General features: G+C 47.0%; 1 protein-coding gene across 1 annotated transcript in view; it reads left to right on the top strand.

Annotated features, from left to right (window-relative positions):
• The window catches only part of LOC306926664 (uncharacterized protein), a 19718-nt gene extending 5490 nt beyond the window's left edge, over positions 1-14228 (top strand). Inside the window, exons 8-18 of the mRNA XM_079506050.1 lie at positions 60-153; positions 254-321; positions 438-527; positions 621-752; positions 1452-1502; positions 2459-2554; positions 2721-2777; positions 3128-3247; positions 3763-3816; positions 5954-6088; positions 6250-14228. Of these exons, the coding sequence (XP_079362176.1) occupies positions 60-153; positions 254-321; positions 438-527; positions 621-752; positions 1452-1502; positions 2459-2554; positions 2721-2777; positions 3128-3247; positions 3763-3816; positions 5954-6088; positions 6250-14085 (8733 nt within the window). The 3' untranslated portion in view covers positions 14086-14228. The remainder of the gene's footprint in view (positions 1-59; positions 154-253; positions 322-437; positions 528-620; positions 753-1451; positions 1503-2458; positions 2555-2720; positions 2778-3127; positions 3248-3762; positions 3817-5953; positions 6089-6249) is intronic.
• The last annotated feature ends 370 nt before the right edge of the window (positions 14229-14598 follow it).

Consider the following 14598-nt stretch of genomic DNA (forward strand, 5'->3'; position numbering starts at 1 on the left):
GTACTGTAATGCCTCAAAGGTGTAGTTTTTTAGGAAGAAGCCTTTTTTTTTTTTATCAGGTCTGTGTTCTGGACTTCCCTCCCCGTCTGAATGTGGACGTTGAACAGGAAATGTGTTTGCGTCAGGAATTCCAGCGCACGGCGGCCTTCTGCGGTAAATAATAAGAATGCATACCCAACCGCTTATGTCTGTTTACGCTGATCCATGCAATACTGTATTATGATTACTTCATCATGTTTATTTTATTTAAAAGGTGTCCGTTACATCAGTGCAGTAGAGGCATTCCCGCTCACACAACTGGACTTGTGGTGCAGAGACAACGTAAGTGGAATGTCATGTGGAGAATCTGCATTATTTGCCGATCATATGAATGCAAAAATTCATATCAGATAGAGGGTAATTGAAATATTTATCTGAATGTGTCTTATGTCTGTCAGGTACACTTGAGCGATGACGGTGGTATGCCAATCCTTGCACAGCTGCTGTCGTCTGCTGTTCACGAACAACTGCAGCTGAGAGCAGACCAGGTCCGAGCATTTTAAATCTGAATGAGTAAAATCTAAGATGGCGGAGTTCCTATTTTCCAGCCTGTAAACGTTTTCCTCTGTTTCTATGCACAGGCCAGTGCTAGGAGGACATCACCTTGCCCACAACGCAAGTCTGTAGCTGTGTTGCCACCAGCACCTGTCAGAAGCGTGTATCCCAGGTCTCTTGTCAGCAAAGAAGTGCACGTACCCCGCTCAGCTGCTGCTGTAAGTAGTCGAATCGTGTCACTGCTTCATGGTAAATATCGTAAATGGAGCATTTCAGAGTCTTGCTCAAGGACACTTTGACATTAACTAGCTACTGTATCCCTGAGTCACTGCTGCCCCTTATTGGTTTGTGACAAGGGATACTCTGTTATCATATTAGTTACTTGCACAAGCAGAGCGCACAAGTAATAGTTTTAGTCCAGTGCTTCGATGCGTATGTCGCCATTTGATATGTATGCGCCGTGCCAGCGTATGACGTAATGACTACTTGTGCTTGATATGGCAGTGGTGTCAGATTACATACATGTATACATGGGGGCATTACCTTTAATCCTCCCGACACTAAAACATATCGTCAACATCAAAAACCAATTACACCCTGGCATTGGGTCCTTTAATCCACATCTTTATTACGTCATCATTGAGAGCTAGTTATACCCTGACGTCATATGCTGCTACGATACATACGCATCAAACGGGGCAAGTAACCACAGTATAACGCTAATCAACTTACAAATTACATATACATAGAGGCATTTCCTTTAATCCACCCGACACTGATCGACATATAAGTCACCAGCGGTCGACAGTACTTGCGCTCTGCTTGCGCACTTACTTGTGTGCAACAAGCAAGTAGGCACTCGACAGAGTGCAGTTCTAGTTTACTTTGTGCTCATCAACCTGCATTTCTCCTTTCAGACCAACCAGCCTACCGTTCCTTGGTCGCAGCAGCAGCAGCAGCAGCAGCAGGTTTGTCATCTTTAACCACTGAAACCCTGTATTGTTTTATGGTGGGGAAGACCTGCCCAGTTCAGTGGGCACACCCCATGATGAACAATACTGTATCTGCCTGTGTTGGCAGTACACACTTACTTACGTACTGAATGTTCCAAAGGTTTCCTTATCTTAACATTGATCAACAATACCTGACCACAGTACCTCATTAAAGCAGGTGTGATTCCTGCCTTGATATGTACGACTCGGTACTATAACCAGTTGAGATGAGTGGGAAAAGAGCTGCAAGCTCGTACGGTGTCACAGATGTAAGACAATATGAGCTTGTAGATCTGCTATTTTTGAATAGCCAAAGCACAAATGTTACACAGATGTAGTCTAGTGTTTAATTAAAGGCTGGAGGGTTGATCTAATCCTAAACTCCAAACCACACCAATGGGTCGCCAGGCAACGCCTTGCAACCAAATGATTGCAAGTAGACACATGTAGTTGCAAGCCACCATGGAATTGAAACGCTTTGGGTTGACAATGTGCCAATGTGCAACAGGCCATATCACACCAACCTTGCTTTAATCCCTGTATGCATGTGTTTAACCCATTGTGACCTGAGATCAGATTCTAAAAGTGTCTTCTACATCCTGACAGTTTTCTGAAAAAGTCGTTCTTCGATTTTTCAAAAATAGCAGACCTACAAGCTCATAGCGCTATGAGCTTGTAGAGCTGCTATTTTTCAATAGCTAAAGCATAACATAATGCTAACACCAAAAGGGGTTCCTCCCCAAAATGGGTTAACCAATGGAGTGTATTAGAAATAGGTTGTGACAACCACTACATTGGACCTGTTGCAACACAGATTTCCATGTATTCAGAAATAGGTTTTCTTTGACATAGAAGGTTTCCATTTGACAACAGTATTATTGCGGTGTATGATTTAATGCATGGTCACATTTCCTTTCTCTTTTCATCCACAGGTGGACTTGCCAGAGAGTTCCATCCCACTCAACCCTGTCTGGTTTAGCCCTAGCATCTTGGATGCAATGAATGTGGCTGCTCCATCAGGTGGAAAGGTAATTTCATTGAAAAGTTTACATTGTTTTGCGTCTTTGTGTTTTAATGTACACGCATCTAAATAAGTAAAAGGTACACACAGGGTTTGCAGTGTCCACTGTTTGACATTATAAATGTATTGGACAATGTTTGACTATGCATCATTAGCTCTGTTTGTATACACAGGTCAGTCCTAGGACATCACACCGCGAGGTGAGAGTGCCTCATTCACCCGTTGCCACGGTAAGGAGTTTGTAACCTGTAACTCCGACACTGTTTAGTTTTAGCCACAGTCATGTTTTATCATTGTTGTATCATAGTTCAACAAACACAAAATCTCACTTCTGTGAAGTGAAGGGCGCTCTAATCATCCATCATCATTCATCATGTCATTATGGCCAATCACAATATGCGTCCTCACTTTTGTCTTCAATGGTTGTGTTGCTTTTTAGCTAGTGTCGTGTATTACAACTATTATGTGTATGTGTATGTATTATGTGTATGTGTATCGTGTATTACAACTATTCCACAATCTGCAAATGCTAAATGAGTCTGAAACTACACCTGCATCATTAGCTCCGTTTGTATTACAGGTCAGTCGTAGGCCATCGCCCTCCACCTCTCCAGTGACACCACTGCCCGTCAGAAGCGTGTCTCCGAGAGTTATTGTCAGCCGTCAGATCAGCAGACCAGCTCGTTCACCTGTTGCCACAGTAAGGAGTTTGTAACCTGTAACTGTGACGGTTGCATGTGTTTGGTCCGACGTACTAACAGCCCGACAGGCATAAGTCTGACGACCCTACCCCAACCCCTAAACCTAACCTCACAGGAAGCCACGGGTTAGTTTGAACCTGCCACGCATGTCGGGGGCCACGGGTTAGTTTTAACCTAGACTGGAACTCATCTATGCTTTCTATGGCATAGGCAGCTCCCGGCAGGATCCGCCAGGAGAAACTAGACGCAGCTGCAGGACATGAGACTAATTAATTAGGGAGAGAGAGAGAGGAGTGTGTGCGTGTCAATTTAACAAAGGTGCAGACACATTTTTAACCTGATACATGTTAGTTTTTACCTACCACGCATGTCAGTAGCCACGGGTTAGTTGCAATCGACAACGCATGTTGTGGGACTAATGCCTGTCGTTCTGTTAGTATGTCTGAACAACATATATTTGTATTTAGTTATTTACTGTTATACATCAAACTGCATGTCTTATTTCTCATTACAGACGAGCCAGCCTAGTGTGCAGTCTACTACAAGGGGGCTCGTTCGGGAGCAGCAGGTTTGTCATGTTTTATCATAGTTATGTAAAAACAAAATCACACTTGTCTGAAGTGAGTGGCACTCTAATCAGTTGTTGCGTTTGCATAGAGTAGCCCAGGTGAAAATTATACTTTGTTAATGATTCAAGGTCAAGTTGACCACCTCTCACACACGCACACGCACACGCACACACATACACATGCACGCACTCTGTCTTCCTATTGGCCGGCCTTTACAGAGCCATAACTTTGGTTTGCAACATGCTACAGCCTCGCAATTTGGTCCATAGATGTAGACCACCAATAGGAACGGAGCTGTACTTGCTTAAGCCCCGCCCCCTCTGTATTCCTATTGGCTGGCCTTTACACAGCTATAACCACCAATGGGAATGAGCTGTACTTTTTGCTTAAGCCCCGCCCCCTCTGTCTTCATGTTAGAATGCTAGCATGCTAGCATGTTGGGATGTTAGCATTAGCATGTTAGCATTAACATGTTGGCACATTAGCACATGTTGGCACATTAGCTTGTTAGCATGTTAGCATGTTAGCATTGGCATGTTAGCATTAGCATGTTGGCACTAGCATGTTAGCATGTTAGCATTAGCACGTTAGCACATGTTAGCATTAGCATGTTAGCACATTAGCACATGTTAGCATTAGCATGTTAACATGTTAGCATTAGCTTGTTAGCATGTTAGCATGTTAGCATTAGCATTTAGCATTAGCATGTTAGCATGTTAACATTAGCACGTTAGCACATGTTAGCATTAGCATGTTAGCACATGTTAGCATGTTAGCATGTTAGCATGTTAGCACTAGCATGTTAGCATTAGCTTGTTAGCATGTTAGCACTAGCATGTTAGCATTATTATGTTAGCATTATTATGTTAGCATTATCATGCTAGCATGTTAGCATGTTAGCATTAGCATGTTAGCATTATTATGTTAGCATTATCATGCTAGCATGTTGGCATTAGCATGTTGGCATTAGCATGTTGGCATTAGCATGTTGGCATTAGCATGTTAGCATTATTATGTTAGCATTATCATGCTAGCATGTTGGCATTAGCATGTTAGCATTAGCATGTTAGCATGATATCACTAGCATGTTAGCATGCTAGCACTAGCATGTTAGCATTAGCAGGATAGCATTAGCATGTTAGCATGTTAGCATTAGCACGTTAGCACATGTTAGCATTAGCATGTTAGCACATTAACGCATGTTAGCATTAGCATTTAGCATTAGCATGTTAGCATTAGCATGTTAGCATTAGCATGTTAGCACTAGCATGTTATCATGCACGTTATCATTAGCATGTTAGCACTAGCATGTTATCATGCACGTTATCATTAGCATGTTAGCACTAGCACTAGCATGTTAGCACTAGCATGTTAGCATTAGCATGTTAGCATTATTATGTTAGCATTATCATGCTAGCATGTTAGCATGTTGGCATTAGCATGTTAGCACATTAGCACATGTTAGCATTAGCATGTTAGCATGTTAGCATTAGCTTGTTAGCATGTTAGCATTAGCATGTTAGCATTAGCATGTTAGCACTAGCATGTTATCATGCACGTTATCATTAGCATGTTAGCACTAGCATGTTAGCACTAGCATGTTATCATGCATGCTAGCATTAGCATGTTAGCATGCATGTTAGCACTAGCATGTTATCATGCATGCTAGCATTAGCATGTTAGCATTATTATGTTAGCATTATCATGCTAGCATGTTGGCATTAGCATGTTAGCATTAGCATGTTAGCATGATAGCACTAGCATGTTAGCATGATAGCACTAGCATGTTAGCACTAGCATGTTACCATGTTAGCATGTTAGATAGTATGTTAGCATTAGCATGCTAGCATGTTAGCATGTTAGCATTAGCATGTTTGCATGGTAATGTTAGCATGTTAGCATTGGCATGTTAGCACTAGCATGTTAGCATTAGCATGTTAACATTAGCATGTTAGCACATTAGCACATGTTAGCATTATCATGTTAGCATGTTAGCATTATAATTTTTGCCTTAGCATGTTAGCATCAGCATGTTAGAATTAGCATGTCAACATGCTAACATGCATGCTAACATGCAGCCAATATTATATTACCATTATCATTGATGTGTATGATTTGACGTACTTTGCTCCACAGGTGGACTTGGCTGAGTGTTCCATCCGACCAGATCCTGTGTCTTTTCCCCGTGACTTCTCAGATGCGATGGATGCTGCCGTCCGATCCCATGTTTCCAGCTATGTGGGTCGCCCAGCTATTCCATGTGGCAGCGAGGTAATTTGGATGCAATGTTTATGTTGACATTGAAGCGTTTTAAAAAGTTTCTCTCCCTTTCTGACCCAGATAAATTGGTAAAATCTAAGAATGTTTATACTGTCCAAGAGGCGCTATGTCAAATGGTGATGAAACGGTTTGTGTGCTCTTGCTTACATCAGATGTCCCCTGTTGAACGTCGGGAGAAGAGTGCGGTGAGGCAGAGTCAGCAGCCTGTGCAGTCAGTGAGGGCAAGCATCTGTCAAGCGGACATAACCTACATCAACCCCTATAAGCCTTGGCTAGGCAAGTTGAACAGTCAGTGCACCTGCATGGCGCTCACCTTTCTGGCTTTCCACACTGATGGAGTGCGTTTCGACACATCCTCCCTTGACAAAGTGCTTTATCAGGGAGATGATCTCTACAAAGACAATATACGCCACCTTTTTGTGGAAAACCATGAAGCAAAGCTTACGTTCAGGAATCTGACCATAGAGGAGATGCCAAAACAGGTTGTCGTTGAGAGCAATTTCTACAGTGTCAATATGTGGTATGTGAAAGTTGGTTATGTGAACCCATCAGCCAAACACCACACTAACATACCTAAGGATATGCTGTTTCTGGAGCAGGAACTGAAGTGCCTGTCGCAAGAGGTCACCCGTGCTTTCCTGATTGTAAGTCCCGAATGCTTTGCAGTGTTCCGTGACACATCAGGACGTTATGGCGTTTTTGACTCCCATTCGAGATCTGCGACAGGTTTGCCGATGCCTGAAGGAAAAGCTATTCTACTGACGTTCCAAGATCTGAGTGGTTTGGTCCGCCACTTTGACATGCTTTTCAAAGAGCGTTCTCCTTTAGCGCGGTATGAGTTTGTGCCTGTTTCATTTGACCATCACTCCAGCGACGCTCCTGGACCGTCAACAAATGTGACACGTGCGCAAGCTCCTGCAACAATCGACCATGGCTCCAGCGAGATTGCTGCAACGTCAACAAGTGTGACAAGCACACCAGCTACTGCAGCAATCGACCATGTCTCCAGCAAGACTCCTGCACCGTCAACACATGTGACAATTAGAGCAGCAGTACCAACAGTGCGGAGCAACAGGTGGCATGCAAAGCAGGGTCTGCAGCGAGCGCCACAATTGGTGAGTGCCACTATGTGTCAAGGTGACATACGCACCAATCCTGAGTCAGAGAGGTCAAACACTCAGTGCACCTGCATGGCTCTCACCTTTCTTGCCTACCACAATGAGGGAGTTGGTTTTGACACGGCCTGCCTTGACAAAGTGCTTGTCCAGGGAGATGTTCTCTACGAAGACACAATACAGCATCTGCATTTGGACAATACGCATCAGTCAGATCTCTTGACCATGGAGCAGTTGCCAAATCGGGTCTTCGGCGAGAACAGTGTTTACACCGTTCGCATGGACATGTCAGACCTGAAAGTTGGTCCCTTGAACAAAACAAAAGGAAAGAATTACTCCCTTGCCAAACAGCTGCAGTGCCTGTCAAATGATCTCACCCATGCAGTGTTGATGGTTCATCCTGAATGCTTTGCAGTGTTTCGGGACAGATCAGGACGCTACGGATTGTTTGATTCACACTCAAGAAATGACTGGGGTATGCCAATATCTGGAGGAAAAGCAATTATGTTGACTTTCCAAAACGTGACTGACTTGGCCTGCCACTTGCGCCTGGTCCTCAAAGGCCGTCCTACTCATGCGTCATATGAGCTCTTGCCTGTTGTCTTTGAAATTGACCAGACACCAGTGGCACCACCTCACAGTGTGCCCTCCCTTGACCACGGCTCCAGTGAGGCACCAGCGGCACCACCTCACAGTGTGCCCTTCTTTGACCACGGCTCCAGTGAGACTCCAGCATATCATCTTTACAAACTAAATAAAGAAAGGCGAATAAAGAATCAGCGGAAACTTGTGCAGAAACAACATGAGTACAAGAATGAATCCAGGACCACACGCTGGCTCACTGATGCTGGATTCCGTGAAACACATAAAGCCTTCATGAAAAACTATTGGAAAAAGAGATGGAACACTGATCCTGTTTTCCAGCAGAAGCAGAAAAATAGATGGCGCACTGATGCTGATTTTCGTGAAAAACGGCAGCAGAAGCAGACAAATAGATGGCGCACTGATGCTGATTTTCGTGAAAAACGGCAGCAGAAGCAGACAAATAGATGGCGCACTGATGCTGATTTTCGTGAAAAACGGCAGCAGAAGCAGACAAATAGATGGCGCACTGATGCTGATTTTCGTGAATCACACAAAAAGAAGCAGAACAACAGATGGAGCACCGATGCTGTTTTCCGTGAATCACACAAACGGAAGCAGAACAACAGATGGAGCACCGATGCTGTTTTCCGTGAATCACACAAACAGAAGAAAAACAACAGATGGAGCACCGATGCTGTTTTCCGTGAATCACACAAACAGAAGCAGAACAACAGATGGAGCACCGATGCTGTTTTCCGTGAATCACGCAAACAGAAGCACCATCAAAGATATCACAATGAAGCTGAATTCAGGCGGCGCCATATACAACGGTGCACCAAGAACAAGATGGAGAGACTCGCAGCAGATACTATACTCCGTATCCACCACAAGTTGCAGTGTGCTATGAGACTAAAGAGGAAATCCATACATATTGCAAACCGCCAGTCTCTACGTGAAATGGAAGCTCTTATGAAAGTTCACATGTCGAAATTCCGAGAACGGATTAAATTAGGGCCTACATTTGTGTGTACGGTGTGCCACAGAGTTTTGTTCGGCAATCAGGTCCTATGGTGCAACAGGGCAAAGTACCTCAAATTAAACCCACACCTGGTAACTGCTTGCTTGACAGCCAAGTATGTGCACATATGTGACTGTGAATGCTCAGCCCCGTGTGACGTTGCAAATGAGAGAAAACAGGAGTATATCTGCTACAGCTGTGACGACAACCTAACAAAAGGGAGGATGCCATGCATAGCAGCTGCTAATAAGCTGGAACCAGCACCCATTCCCCTAGAGCTGCAACTGTTGAATTACCTGGAAAGGCAGCTAATCGCAAAGTACATACCCTTTGCTAAAATTATTTCGTTGCCGAAAGGACGGCAAAGGGCAGTGCATGGTCCAGTTGTGTGTGTACCGTCGGAAGTGGAAGCCACGGTGAATGCTCTGCCGAGGTCCAGACATGAAGACCAGCTGTTGCAGGTTAAGCTGAAGCGGAACATCAAGTACAAGGGATATCAGCACTTCCACACGGTGAACATGACAGATGTGCTGGCGGCACTGAGGAAACTGAAAGTGACTCATCCGGAATACCGTGACATAGTCATTAATGATAATGCCACGTTTGACCGCCTCCAGGATGAACTGTCAGTCGATGAGGAAGATGCGCAAGAGGCTGTGTCACCTGTTGCTGACACAACAGGTGAACAGCCGTCTAGCGAACAGCAGTCTAGCGAACAGGAGGAACTTAGACCCGGTCTGATCTTTGACTCTTGCATGCAGCCTCCTGACATCGCACAGGAAATCCTATCGTACGGTGAGGGGGTATTCAGCATCGCTCCAGCCCAAGGAAACAGACCTGTGGGTATTTTCACCGTCCCCAAGCTTGAAAGCATGGCCTTTCCCGTGCAGTTCTCAACCGGAGAGAATACATTAGATGAGGTCAGAGACATCAAATTGTCCCCAAGTAGGTACTTCAATGCGAGGCTCCTTTCTGTCGATACCCGCTTTGCCACCGACCAAACCTACCTCTTCTTTGCGCAGTTTGTGACAGAAACGCAGCAGGCTACCAACAGCATGTCCATCCAGACGCGGAAGGGGAAAAGATATACCAGGGACGGAAGAACGCTGTCAAACAAAATGCTTCAGGACAAAAACGAGGTAGTGAAGCTCGTCCGTAACAGGGATGCGACGCGCTTCATGCAGCCCCTCAGAGGCACTCCGGCGTTCTGGAGCAGAGCGCTTAAAGATCTCCACGCTATGTGCAGACAGCTCGGAAAGCCCAACTGGTTCATCACATTGAGTGCCGCGGAGATGAGGTGGCCAGAAGTCATTAAGGCCATCAAAGCACAACAAGGTGAACAAGGGGACTTCTCAGAGCTAGACTGGGTTGCAAAATGCGACATTCTCCGGAGCAACCCTGTCACTCTCATGCGATTGTTTGAAAAGAGAGTGGACGCAGCCGTCGCTTTTTTGCTGTCGCCTGCACATCCAGTCGGTAAAGTGGAGGATTACTTCTATCGCGTGGAGTTCCAGGCTCGTGGTAGCCCTCACATACACATGATGGTTTGGGTCAAGAATGCACCAGATGCTGAGGATCCTGGTGTTGACGACTTCATAAACAAGTACGTCAGTTGCAGGATGCCTGACCAGTATGCAGACCCCGAGCTCCACAAAATCGTGTCTGAAGTTCAAGTTCACAGCCGGAACCACTCCAGGTCATGCAAGAAAGGAAATGTGACTTGTCGATTTGGGTTCCCCAAACTACCCATGGACGAAACTATCATCGCACTTCCTCGTCTCCTGTCCTCAGATGATGACGATGACGGTCAGAAAGACAACAGCGGCAGTGGCCAGAAAGCTAAAGGCAAAAGGCGAAAAGGCTCGCGGAAAGAGACATTGAAACAAAAGGAGGCCAAGGAAAAGCTGGCACCACTGAGAGACATGCTCAATGACCCTGAAGCCTCATTCAGGGATTTGCCAGAACTGCTCAAGAAATGCAACCTTACTCGGGGGCGGTATCTGCAATTTGTCTTTGACCTTAGCACTGTACCGCAAGTTCACCTGAGGCGTCATCCTGATGAGTGCTGGATAAATGCGTACAATCCCCATCTGCTGCGAGTGTGGGACGCCAACATGGACATCCAGTATATACTAGACGATGCATCTTGTGCCCAGTACATGATGGCTTACGTGGCGAAACCGGAACACGAGATGTCCGAGCTCCTCAGCGCAGTCGTTGCGGACGCGCGCAAGTCTAATCCGGACGCCAAAGAAATGGATGAAATGAAGCACATCATGCACACATACGTTCAGCACAGAGAGGTCAGCGCTCAGGAGTCTGTCGCGCGTGTATGCAGTCTCCCGCTTAAAAAGTGCACGCGTCAGGTCATTTTCCTACAGACTGATGAGGATGGCCTGAGAATGAGTCAGCCCATGAGTAAACTGAAGGAGATGGACCCAGACGCAGAAGATGTGTGGATGTCAGGCATTCCCGAGAAGTACTTGAACAGACCAGACGAGCCGGAGTTCGAATACATGTGTCTTGCTGAGTTTGCGTCCGAATACAGGGTTCTGGCCAGCACAAGCAAATTGCAGAACGCACTGCCCCTGCAGAACGACATGGGGTATGTTCAGAAAAGGACCAACCTTGAAAGAGTCGCCGTTATTCGCTTCACTCGATTCTCCGAGCAGAAAAACAAGGAGAAGTACTACAGAGGGATGCTGAAACTGTACTTTCCACACAGAGCAGACAGGGAACTGAAAGGCGAGACCCATGCCACGTATGAGCAGTTCTACGAACATGATCTTGCCAGGACAAGGATTGGATTCCGCGTCCGTGTGAAGGAGATTGTGGATAAGAACAAGGACTTATATGAAGGGCGGGGGAGAATTGTGGATCAGGTACTGGACACGCTTGCGGAAGAAGGAGCAGTTTTCAATGCGTGGAACACTTTTGCGCCAGAGGTAGAGCTCGACCGTTTGGAGTGCATCAGCCTTCGGAAACCCAGCGATCCCCACGAGCGACAAGAGCGAGACGACGTTCCCGAATACCAAGTCCATCCCGACGCCAGTAAAGCGATGCCAGTGATCGATGCTCCCGAATTGAGCCCGGACTATGTCAGGAGCATGTACCGGAGCCTCAACGAAACGCAAGCGTCCATCTTCTACACCGTGCGTCAATGGTGTTTGAAGCGCGTCTTGCGTGACGACCCTGAGCCCTTTCTTTATTTCATCTCTGGGGGTGCTGGCTGTGGCAAATCCCATGTCATCAAGTGCATTTATCAGGAGGGTACCAAGATTCTCCGCCAACTGCCCAGTTATCGCAACGAAGCAGACATGACCCAGCCCTTGGTGCTGCTGTCAGCGTTTACCGGCACTGCGGCTTTCAACATCAATGGACGAACCCTGCACTCCTTGCTGAAGCTGCCGAGAAGTTTGAAGGAACAGTATGTTTCACTTGGAAATGCACTGGACGACGTGAGAGGGGTATTGGCCCACGCCGAGATCTTGATCATTGATGAGATATCCATGGTCTCCCAGGAGCTCTTTAACTTTGTCAACTTGCGATTGCAGCAGATCAAGGGCAACAGGAAACCCTTTGGTGGCATGTCTGTCCTCGCAGTTGGAGACTTCTACCAGCTGCCACCCGTTGGTAATAGCAAAGCGCTCTGCATTGTCAACGAGGCTGTGCCAGGTGTCTGGGCAGATTTTCAGATGGTCGACCTTACCGAGATCATGCGTCAGAAAGATGATCTCATTTTCGCCGAACTCTTGAACAGGCTGAGAGTAAAGGGGAAGGCGGACGCTCTGAGTGCCCACGACAGTTGTCTGCTCGCACAGGCTGTGGCTGAAAGCAAAGACTGCCCACGTGATGTCCTTCATATCTTTGCGACAAACAAGGAGGTCGATGCCCACAACGATGTGGTCATCACCGAGCTCGGCACCCAGATTTCCACGATTCAAGCTCAAGATTATCGGAAGTACGGAAACTCCGAAGACATGACGCCGCTGGTCTGTCCCTTCAGAGGCAACTCGAGGGAGTTGCCGTCAACCTTCCAAGCTGCTGAAGGAGCGCGAGTCATGGTCATCAGGAATCTAGACGTTGAAGATGGGATGGTAAACGGGACCTTTGGAACAATAGCCAACATTGTCACAACCACTGCAAACGGGCAGACCGTTGTGGATTTGCTTGGCCTCCAACTGGACAATCCCACGGCAGGTCGGACGTTCCGCAGGAAGATTCAAGGGCCAACTGATGACCTGGTGTACATCGAAAGGTTTGAGGAGAGACTGACCAAATCAACGGTGGTGCGACGGCAGTTTCCCATCAAACTTGCCTTTGGGTGTACAGCCCACAAAGTGCAAGGCATGACCATGGATTATGCAGTGGTGTCTCTGAAGCACATCTTTCAACCCGGAATGGCCTATGTCGCCCTGAGCCGAACAACCTCCCTTCAAGGGCTCAAAATCACAGACTTCAACGAGAAGAAGATTTATGCCAACCCAGACATAAAGGCGGCAATGGAGAGCATGACTCGTGCTTCGTTCCAAATGACGAGACCACTGTTGCACTTTGTCAAGTCAGCAGACAACATCGGCCCGACGTTGACCATCGTGCATCACAACGCACAGGGGCTAATGTCGCACATTGGGGACGTGAAAGCGCACCACGAATTCAGACACGCCGATGTGTTGTGCATGACAGAGACCCATTTGACTGGATCCTCCGTTCCCCCTGGCATCGAGCTGGAGGGATACCATGTGTTTGCACGCAACAGACACGTGTCGTACACCAACACTAAGGACATTGCTACAGAAAGGGGAGGTGGAGTCGCGGTCTACTACAGAAGTAGTCTTCTAGCAGACGCCCGGAGGGCCGTTCACAATGTCACCGATCTCGAGTTTGCAGTCGTCAGAGTTGAGGCCCCAGTCAAAGCGCTCATAGCCACTGTCTACAGACCCCCCAAATACAGGAAAAGCGCCTTTTGTCTCAACCTTGGCCGCCTCTTGGAATCCTTGGCCTTGATGGACTGCCAGCCTGTTGTTGTCTGTGGAGACTTCAATGAGGACCTGCTCAAGACGGACCGGAAACTAGTTAAGGAGGAGTTTGAGTCCAAAGGCTACAGCCAGCTGATCTCCACTGCAACAACCGAAAATAATACCCTGATTGATCACATCTACATATCACAACCAGGGTATTGCCTTCAGTCGGGTGTACTGCACACATACTACAGTTATCACGATGCCGTCTACTGCGTGTTGACTTCAAGCCGGCCATCAGCATGCTAAATGACCCATCCGCCTCGCCTGTCAGTCACATGCCAGCAAGCCCACCGACAGCCGTCACATGAAAGCCAGCCATCAGCCGTCCATCAGCCTGCCACCGTAAAGCTCAACGACAGCTGAGGAACAAATCGGAAGACCCAAGGGATCTCTAGGTCTCCATCGTCACTCCCAGTCATCCGGGTTCTCCATACATCTGGCCAGTTTGTTCCCCATATTGCCTTTCACCATGCGCTGGCTCATACTACAGTTATCACAATGCCATATACTGCGTGTTGACTTCAAGCCAGCCATCAGCAACCCAAACGACCCATCCGCCAGTCAGTCACATGCCAGCAAGCCCACCCGACAGCCTGTCAGTCACATCACATCACAGCCAGCCATTAACCGTCCATCAGCCTGCCACCGTAAAGCTCAACGACAGCTGAGGAACAAATCGGAAGACCCAAGGGATCTCTAGGTCTCCATCGTCACTCCCAGTCATCCGGGTTCTCCATACATCTGGCCAGTTTGTTCCAC

The sequence above is a fragment of the Electrona antarctica genome (assembly GCF_951216825.1).
Source record: "Electrona antarctica genome assembly, chromosome: 7".
NCBI classification, from domain to species: Eukaryota; Metazoa; Chordata; class Actinopteri; order Myctophiformes; family Myctophidae; genus Electrona; species Electrona antarctica.